Here is a 10102-nt window from a genome sequence, read left to right as displayed (position 1 = left end):
AGTTCCAGATCACTTTAATTTCACTTTGTGATCATAAAACGAAACACTACCTTTTCCTATAGGTGCTTTCCTTTCTACTCTTTCAATCACCACAACAGCAAAACCAGCAACTCGCATCTCACTTCCACCCAAACTCCTTCTGAAAACGTTACCGTCGCTCTGGAATTGGTTTGCGACTGTTCAAGTAGAACACCAACCGCATCAATCTGATCAGTTCCAAAAGGTCGACGTTGGTCATCAGTACAGTCCCTCCCTCCTAACTAAATAAAGTCATAAAGGAAAAGAGGCTAAGCTGATAAAGTCCGCCAGGCAGCTTCAATTCCCAGTCCCTATTTTACTTCGTTTAAGTTAAGTAAAATACTGGTGAATTATTAAGCATACGTATAGATAAATAAACGAATAAATAAATTAACCTATTTACTCACAGAACTTCCAAACAACTAAACACGATTTAAGTCAACAACTTTCGGTCCGCAGATTTCCTAGGGAACTTAATTAATAATACACCGGTTAAATACATAGTCTGCTATTTTTATTTCTTTTCGCATCTAACGTATTTTCCAGCCAGGGTTGCTATGAACTGAAATCGCCATACTCGTTTTTAAAATCAACTTTTATGCTAATTGAGTTAGCATTCAAATATGGACAAAGTAAGTGCAACGATTCGACGATGTAATTTAAACTTCAACTTGCTGGCTGTTACACGTGGTCCTATACTTGTAACTCTATCAGTCTCATGCCATCTCCCAATGTCGAACCCAACACGCTTCGATACCAACTAATAAAAGAAATATTTAAGCATTATTTCAATGCAGCAAATTTCTCGCCATATAATTAACTTGGCTGGCCAATCGGCATTCAAATTTTGGAAGACTGCCCCAGTAAAACAAAAGAGATATTGGTGTCATCTGTTGATCACGGTGTCAACACCCCCTACTTGTTTGTATTGCCGCCAGAGGATTTACACAACCATGTCAGTTCGATTATTCAGTTTAAAAACACACTCCATGGAACACGATTCTTCTAAAGAAATTGGATCAAGACATGAACAAAGTTACAGAAAAACATATGAAGTGAGTAATGACACTGTATTTATGTCGATGTGAATGTTATTGTTGTAAACAATAGAAATGAGAGATGTTTGACTAGTTAAATGTGTAATGTAGATCTATGACATAATGAGGTTGTTGTCTGAACTCAGGTTGACCCTAATGGAGCAGACATGATCAAAAACATTCCAGTGATGGCCACCCATCTTTTTTTCTTCCAGTATCATGCATCTAGTACTTTATCATTTATTATGGTTTTGGGGTCCTTATACAACCACAGCGCACAAATATTAGCATTAGGTCCATCAACAACTGACCAGTATGCCTATGGCTTAAAACAAACTCGTAGAGCTGTTGATGATTATCCTCAGGCCAACCTTGATCGACTTTTGTTTATCTAATACTACATTGTCCACTGCGTCGTTCACTTTTAAGACGGCGGGGCATAGTTTTAAAGATATTTGATGCTATTTTAAGCAGGTTTAACAACAACATGGGGCTCCCTTGTTGACATATGCAACGTTTGTAGTAGTTATTGTAAAATGTAATTTTATTCCTTAAAAATTTAAACAGTAATCACATTCTAATACTTTTATGGGGAGTATTAGATTTGCTCGATTTGCAGAAGTTTTATTTTCTTTGTTTTCGTACCATGTGGAGTTCGGAACCTTACCATACTGTTGTTGCTGCCGTCATCTCTTTCACGTTTCCTTCTCCACTAGCATGATTTTTCGGCAGAATTCTGCTTTACGCTCGGCATATAACCCGATCGTAACTTTTTCATTTTTGGGGAATTTTCAGAAATTTTTTGCGAATTTGTGTTCTACACGCGGAAATTCATACGACAACGCATTAAAAAAAAAACTTTTTCAAACGAGGACAGTATGAGGTGGTCGTGAGATGTACTGAAAATAACAACTTATAATGGGACTAGAAGGTTCTTGATACCTGTGGAACATCTCATTCTCCCATTACAATTATTTTTTGTAGTCTCAAGATTCTGGAACTCGAAGAGGCTTACAAAGCGGATGCAATTCAATGGTTGTTTATTTGGTTTTCATTTCATGGGGTTTGCTCCCGGCAACCCTCTGTATGTCAGTGCGTAGTTCGTTAGCTCCGTTCGCGAGAGATACATCACCTCTGGAGATAATGGGTAAAGTTAGAGCGGGTTAAGAATCCGCTGTGAGCTGCTAGGTTGCAGTATTGTTCAACGTGAGCGCCAACGTGAGAAGAGGAATTTCCCTCAAGCGTACGCTACAAACTAAATACCTACTTAAATCACACATTTTTTTTTTTTGCATATTCGTATGATTTCCTGTGTGTAGAACACAAATTCGCAAAAGTTTTCTGAAAATTAAAAAAAATGAAATAGATTATGAGGGGTTATATGCCCTGCGTACAGCAGAATTCTGCCGTTTTTCCTTTTCTTTCCTCAAAATAGAAGCCAAATCACCTGCATCGCATTAGATAGTGTAATCTTGGAAAATACTTTTGCTCATTGGTCTGCTCGCTGAGCGGGGCGGACATAACCGTAGACTTAAAAAGCTAGCAATGTTATTATCAGTCCGAATATTCATGATGCAAAGGTGTACACACACCATTTGTCAACAAGCGAGATATATTCTCCGTGATAAAGCGCAGTGAGTAGCTTGTTCCTCCAGTTCGAACGAGCACCAAGCATATTCAGACTGATAAAAACATTGCAATTCCACTTATCACTTGCTTAACTCTCCTATTCCGTAATTAAAAAGCGAGCTTTGCACGCACGTGGTACTGGGTTCGATCCCATAGCGCGGCGACTTGGACTGATGTCTCCTGCTGTAGCCACGAATCAATATCTTGTATGTGGGAAGGCGGCGAACTGGCAAAAACGTTAGCACGCCGAGTGAAATGCCTAGCGGTATTTCGTCTGTCTTTACGTTCTGAGTTCAAATTCCGCCGAGGTCGACTTTGCCTTTCATCCTTTCGGGGTCCATAAATGAAGTACCAGTTGTGTACTAGGGTCGATCTAATTGACTGGGCCCCCTCCCTCAAAATTTCGGGCCTTGTGCCTAGAGCAGAAAAGAATATTTTGTTTGTGGAAATTAGCGGACGAAGACTAAGCAGAAGCCCGTCGTATTACTATCCGTTTCCGATTCATTACTTAACACGTGTTAAGATGATTTATAAAACTTATCCAAATTACTATTCAATACAAACTTTAGAATTACTTAATACAATTAATTATTATTCGGAAAATATAAATAGAAAAAAGTTATTGATATGTATTGAGAAGAAATTAACCGGAGGAAGAAAGCAAAGTTTATGGTACCACCCTTCTTCGGAGAAGACAAAACATGGCACATCTTCACGTCTATCACTAACCTGTTAAGTGAGATCATTATTTGTCTACTATTTGTGATTATAATCCTTCATAAATACTTTTTGATAGAGATCATTAAAACATTTAACGAATTTTGAAACACTTATAGTTCCTTAAAGAAAAAAAAAAAAAAACAATTCTCTAACGACATCCTCCTACAGTTATAGTCTCGGAGGGAATTAATGTTTATTTCATTGAACGAGCGAATGAAAACATTTGACTGTCAGTCAATGAGTATCTATTCAGGCGCTCAACCTGCAAGAAATAGCTATCAAATCTCCGTCAAATCCTACCCTATCGTCTTAAAAACAGATGTTGAATAATGTGCTCTTGGAGTCACATTGGGAAAAGTCGTAATGGTCACGGCTGGAATACCTGAACAATAGTTAATGGAATATTTATATGAAGTCAATATTGTTTTGAATGTGAAGCGCGCTAATCCTAACACGTCACCTTCGACAATGCAACAGTATTAATTGATTTTAAAAATGCTTAATTACCAGGTAATCAATAATTTATTACATAATAGTAGGTATATAATTCACATTTGACTAAGTTTCATATGAAATTATATGAATTGTTAACGATTTATATTAAACATTTGTGTTAGTTTTACGTAGGTCCGCGCAAAACTTGTTTGTCAGCCTCGTTGTACTTAAATTAAGTACTTAAATAACCAGTGCTAAATATATGATATTTATTTAGGGGTAACGGGGATAAACATATACATACAATGGATATGAGACACTTACAAACAACTACAGAAAATAAAATCTTAACTATTTCTAAAAAGAATAAGTAACTTTTCATTTTACCAAAGGGTTACCCCTTTGCTTCTATTAGAGACTAGGCCCATGCCAGCTGACCCAGCTAACCACGCCTCTGATCTAATGTGTTCTTCTAGGTTGTTGTTAAGCTCCGGATCAAATCTCATTCGAGTGTTCTGGCCATGAGCATCTCATCTTATTTTCAGACAGTGTATACAGGGGCATGGTGCACCTTTTGTCCTTCCTTTATTAAGATGGGAGAAGTTCTATTTTTAGCCGGCAAAGCAATTACATAATACCCTCTGTGGCTGCCATTTCTCCATATTTTATTGAATATTGTGAGCCCACAATAGATAGGAGATTCTCTGAAAGTGTTACCTAAGATATTGGGTTGGTGCATAATTATTGCGGCTTTTTTCAACAAATTTTATTCAACAAAAACAATAATATTTAGGCGTAGGAGTGGCTGTGTGGTGGTAAGTAGCTTGCTTACGAACCACATGGTTCCAGGTTCAGTCCCACTGCGTGGCACCTTGGGCAAGTGTCTTCTACTATAGCCTCGGGCTGACCAAAGCCTTGTGAATGGATTTGGTAGACGGAAACTGAAAGAAGCCTGTCATATATATATATATATATATATATACACACACAGTTTCAGCATTTTTAGCTGCTATTTCTGAACTTCGGTATGTGGTGAAGCAACCTGTTTGCTGATCCCTTAATTTTGTTTATAAATGTATAAGAACTTTTAAATAAGTTCCACACCAATAATGGTTCTTACATACCGAAGGGCTTGGTAAAAATTATTAATTTATTAATAAATTGATAATCCTTTACCCTTTTATTTGTAATAATTAATTATTCTCTCCCGGATAGTAAACCACAGATTTTCTGCGGTACCGCCTGCGATGCACATGGTAATCCGTGAGGGAAGATGATGGGCTGGCTCGCCTATGTAGATTTGGAGATACTTTCAAAATGTGTCGACTGCAATGATGGCGCTAGATCATGCATGCACATTTGCCAGTATCGTCGAATTTACAACAGGAATATCATACCGATGAGGTAATGAGAAGTTTTTATCCTTCTAAACCAGAAACATGTCTATGATTAACTATGGCTAGTTTAGTTCGTTATTTTTCTTCTTGTTTTGCCTATGTGAGTTGCGGGTAACTGCTATCTGTTGGAGTTTCAGCATTTTTAGCTGCTATTTCTGAACTTCGGTATGTGGTGAAGCAACCTGTTTACTGATCCCTTAATTTTGTTTATAAATGTATAAGAACTTTTAAATAAGTTCCACACCGATAATGGTGCTTACATACCGAAGGACTTGGTAAAAATTATTAATTATTAATTTATTAATAAATTGATAATCCTTTACCCTTTTAATTGTAATATATATATATATGTGTTTGTGTGTCTATGTTTGTCCCCCCCAACATCGCTTGGCAACCGATACTGGTGTGTTTATGTCCCCGTAACTTACCAGTTCGGCAAAAGAGACCGATAGAATAAGTACTAGGCTTACAAAGAATAAGTCCTGGGGTCGATTTTCTCGACTAAAGGCGGTGCTCCAGCATGATCACAGTCAAATGACTGAAACAAGTAGAAGAGTAAAAACATCTTTAAATGACGGAAGCAATAATTGAAGTAGATGGTGAATATGCTCCGGAATAATCATTTAAAGATGTTTTTGTTACATGTTGTTATTGTTTTTGTTGAATAAGATTTATTTTTAAAAAGCCGCTTTAATTATGCACCAACCCAATACATGCCTTATCAAGGCAGAGATTTATCTCCCAGTCAACTTAATGCTGTGAAACCAGAGCGAAGCACTGACTTTTAAAGACCCTCCCCCTCAAGAACTTTAAAGACATTTACAAACTTATACCATTGCATTTAGTTATAAGGACTAAATGTGTTTCTTGTATAATTTTTTCTCTTCTCTCCATAAATCTAATTCCATGGGCCTGTATATGAATATCTTTTTTATTTTTACAGGATTCCATCAAAAAGCTAATCTTTGTTTCTGTTTTATTATATAGCCCAGGAAGTATCTTAACCATTTCATGGCATCTGATATAGTATAGGTTGCACATGTTCTAGAATATATACAGTGTACCCCTGCTTATTCATGGTTCAGCATTTGTGGACCCTGTTATTCGCGGAACTAATAATTGTTCGCGGAATCCACCACATATTCGCGGGATTGTAAATATCATCTGCAATTTTTTATGGCATTTTTTAGATACAAGTACACTGTATCTTGTATCTCTTATTCCTGCTTTCAATCAAACTTGCTAATTAGTATAGCGACTACCAGCCCTTTTTTTCAAAATCATCACTACATTTGATCATATATTGGCATGAGCTAATATAGCCTCATTGAAATTAGATTACTTGCTGGTTCATCTCTCTCTCTTATTATTGTAGTATAGATTACTGTATCTAGTGGTAATTCAAACTAAATTTTTCAAAACCCTGATTATTTTTAATCTCTGCTCAATCTCCCATTCGTGGTATGTGCATATAAGACGCAATGAAGATTTTTTGTAGGTTTTTTTTTTTTTTTTTGGGAAAAACTGCATCCAGTCGCTGTCTCCAGTATTTTGTTGAGTGCTGTGTTTTTCGCAGCATGTTATTAAAGCCCTAAGATGCCGCTCAAACGCCCTACATCTTCTTTGGCTTCTGGCAGTGAACCTAAGTGCCAGAAAAAGGTTATGGCACTCCATGAGAAGGCACAACTGCTGGATATGACCAAGTTATGCTGCAGTAGGTTGCTATTATGTTGTCGACGAAAGCACCATATGCTACATAAAGAAGAATGAGGTGGCGATCAGGACTACTGTAGCAGTAAGTTTCTGTGAAAGTGCCAAAAAGGTAACGATAGTGAGAAATAAGCACTTCATCAGGATGGAATCTGCCTTAGCATTGTGAATCAGTGACTGCAAGAAGAAAAACACTCTCTTGAATGGTAACATCATCTGCAAGAAAGCATGGAAATTATACCAGCAGTTTGACTGAAGAGACAGAGCAGAAGGCACCGAAGAACCACAACCAAGACCATTGACAGCACTGGAGCCTGAAGATTTTCAAACCAGCAAGGGATGGTTTGACCGTTTCCAGAAACTTCTTAAAATAAAGTGTGTTTCCCTGCATGGAGAGACAACATCAGCCGACAAAGAAGCCACCGGAAAGTACCTCGGGACCTTCAGGTAGATCATTGAGGACAAGGGATGCAAGCCGTAACAGGTTTTCAGTATGGACGAGATTGGGTTGTTCTGGAAGAAGATGCCTCCAGAACATACACCATGAAGGACAAAGCTAGAGCCCGAGCATTTAAGGCATAGAAGGACAGGGTGATGCTAATTACATGTGGCTTATCTACAAGTCCGCAAACCCAAGGGCCTTAAAAAATAAGAATAAAAATCTGCTACCTGTCCACTGGATGCACAACCTCAAAGCCTGGATTACCAAAAGTCTAACTTTGAATTGGTTCCACCAATGCTTCATCAGTCAAGCCAAGGAATGCCTCCAAAATGTTTGCATGGAATTCAAGGTGTTGCTTGTTATGGATAATGCTGGTATCACGAGGGAGTTCAAGTCGAGTTCTTCCCTGCTAACACCACCTCCCTCATCCAGCCTATGGATCAAGGTATGATCTGTACCTGCAGGGCACTTTACACTTGGAACTCTCTCCAACACCTTGTGGATGCAATGGATTTGGATAAGATTTTCAAGTTAAAGGAGTACTGGTGTAATTTCACGATTGCAACATGCCTGTCAGTCATCCATGCTACTCTTAAAGACATGGAAAAAGAAACCCTCATCGCATGCTGGAAGAAGGTGTGGTCAGAGTGTGTCCAGGACTACGAGGCCTTCTCACCTGAAGATATTCAGCACGAGGCTGTCAACAATGCGGTGAAACTGGCAAAAGTACTTAGTGATTAAGGTTTTGACAACATCACACAAGATGAGGTCAACGACCTCATCGATGCCCATTCTGAAGTCCTGACAGACGAAGTTAATGAAACCCGCCAGTGAAGAAAGAAGAGGATGAGGTGGGCCTGGCAATTGAACATCTGTCCGACCTTTTAAAGACAGCAAAGGAATTGCAAGCGAAGGCGGAAGCATGGGATCCTTATATGATTTAGTCTCTCCAATTTAAAAATGCCATAGATGCTGCCATGCAGACAAATAAAACTCTCCTCACCACCATGAAGAAACAACAACAGCAACTTCTCATCACAATGTTCCTCAAGCTCATGAAGAAAGCCTTGCACAAAGATATAACATCTCCTAAAACACCTGAAGAAGAAGCATCACCTGAAAAGCTTTAAGTTTTCTTTGCTGTACAGTCATTACCTTCATAATTTTCATCATTATCATCTTAAATCAATATCATTCATTATTGGTAACAGTACATTTTACTTCAGTTTTTATTAAAATCTTAATAAGTAGGAAGGTAGATAAAACACAAACCCCTTCAGGTAGATGGCCCTGCTCAGTATGTAGAAAAGGAGTAGGTAGTAACTCTATAAGATGTACCCGGTGCAAGCTATGGACACATAAGAGGTGCAGCAACATCAAAGGCAGGTTAACTAGGAAGTTAGTTTTTGTTTGTGGCAGATGTTCAGGTGCAATAAAGACTGTAAACAAACAGGAAACAACTTCTATCTCATTCCAGGGTGAAAAACTAGAGGTAGTCGATAGCTTCCGCTATCTGGGCAACCAAGTTAGTAGTGGGGGTGGGTGCGCTGAAAGTGTAGCTGCTAGAATAAGAATAGCCTGGGCAAAGTTTAGAGAGCTCTTACCCCTGCTGGCGACAAAGGGACTCTCACTCAGAGTAAAAGGCAGACTGTATGACGCATGCGTACAAACAGCCATGCTACATGGCAGTGAAACATGGGCTGTAACTGCTGAGGACATACGTAAGCTCGCAAGGAATGAAGCCAGTATCCTCCGTTGGATGTGTAATGTCAATGTGAATACCCGTCAGAGTGTAAGTATCTTGAGAGAAAAGCTGAACATTAGAAGCATCAGCTGTGGTGTGCAAGAGAGACGATTGCGCTGGTATGGACATGTGGTGAGAATGGATGAGGATAGCTGCGTGAAAAAGTGCCACACCCTAACAGTTGAGGGAACCCGTGGAAGAGGTAGGCCCAGGAAGACCTGGGCTGAGGTGGTGAGGCAAGACCTTCGTACATTGGGTCTCACTGAGGCGATGACTACTGACCGAGACCTTTGGAAATGTGCTGTGCGTGAGAAGACCCGACAAGCCAAGTAAGATCGTTGCCAGTGCCCCTGAACTGGCTCTTGTGCGGGTGGCACATGAGATGCACCATTTTGAGCGTGGCCGTTGCCAGTACCGCCTGACTGGCTCCCATAGGGTTTTCGAGCGAGATCGTTGCCAGTGCCCCTGGACTGGCTTGTGCGGGTGGCACATAAAAGACACCATTTCGAGCGTGGCCGTTTTCGTGCGGGTGACACGTAAAAGCACCCACTACACTCTCTGAGTGGTTGGCGTTAGGAAGGGCATCCAGCTGTAGAAACTCTGCCAAATTAGATTGGAGCCTGGTGTTGCCATCCGGTTTCCCCAGTCCTCAATCAAATCGTCCAACCCATGCTAGCATGGAAAGCGGACGTTAAACGATGATGATGATGATATATAATATTTTATGTTATATTTTGATATTTATAGGCATTTTTATGGACCACGTCCAATATTCGTGGTTTTTCACTATCCGCGGGTGCTCTAGGAACGTAACCCCCGCAAATATCGGAGGACTACTGTATATATATATAGATTTTTTTTTTTCATGTTACAATTCTGTGTCTTTATCAGTGCTCTCAGGGCAAGCAAAGTAGTCTCTGAAAAAACAGGCGCAATTAGTTTGGCAATTGTCTGTAGCGATAATGCTTCA

General features: G+C 39.4%; 1 protein-coding gene across 7 annotated transcripts in view; it reads left to right on the top strand.

Moving 5' to 3' along the window:
* Positions 1-272: 272 nt before the first annotated feature.
* The window catches only part of LOC106878273 (folylpolyglutamate synthase, mitochondrial), a 36541-nt gene continuing 26711 nt past the window's right edge, over positions 273-10102 (top strand). For 2 of the 7 annotated variants that reach the window (XR_016243131.1, XM_014927449.3), the window contains exon 1: positions 273-1073. Coding sequence is in view for 4 of the 7 variants with exons in the window: in XM_014927449.3 (XP_014782935.1) it covers positions 810-1073 (264 nt within the window). In the remaining 3 variants the exon portion in view is untranslated. Of the gene's footprint in view, positions 1074-3585; positions 3915-5100; positions 5244-10102 lie in introns of those variants that run through there. The other 5 variants (XR_016243139.1, XM_089357551.1, XM_014927450.3 and 2 more) reach the window with 5 other exon arrangements.

This window comes from Octopus bimaculoides, chromosome 1 (genome assembly GCF_046866305.1).
Source record: "Octopus bimaculoides isolate indiv1 chromosome 1, ASM4686630v1, whole genome shotgun sequence".
Taxonomy (NCBI): domain Eukaryota; kingdom Metazoa; phylum Mollusca; class Cephalopoda; order Octopoda; family Octopodidae; genus Octopus; species Octopus bimaculoides.
Note: the sequence above shows the minus strand (reverse complement) of the source record. Positions and strands in the feature narration are given on the sequence as shown.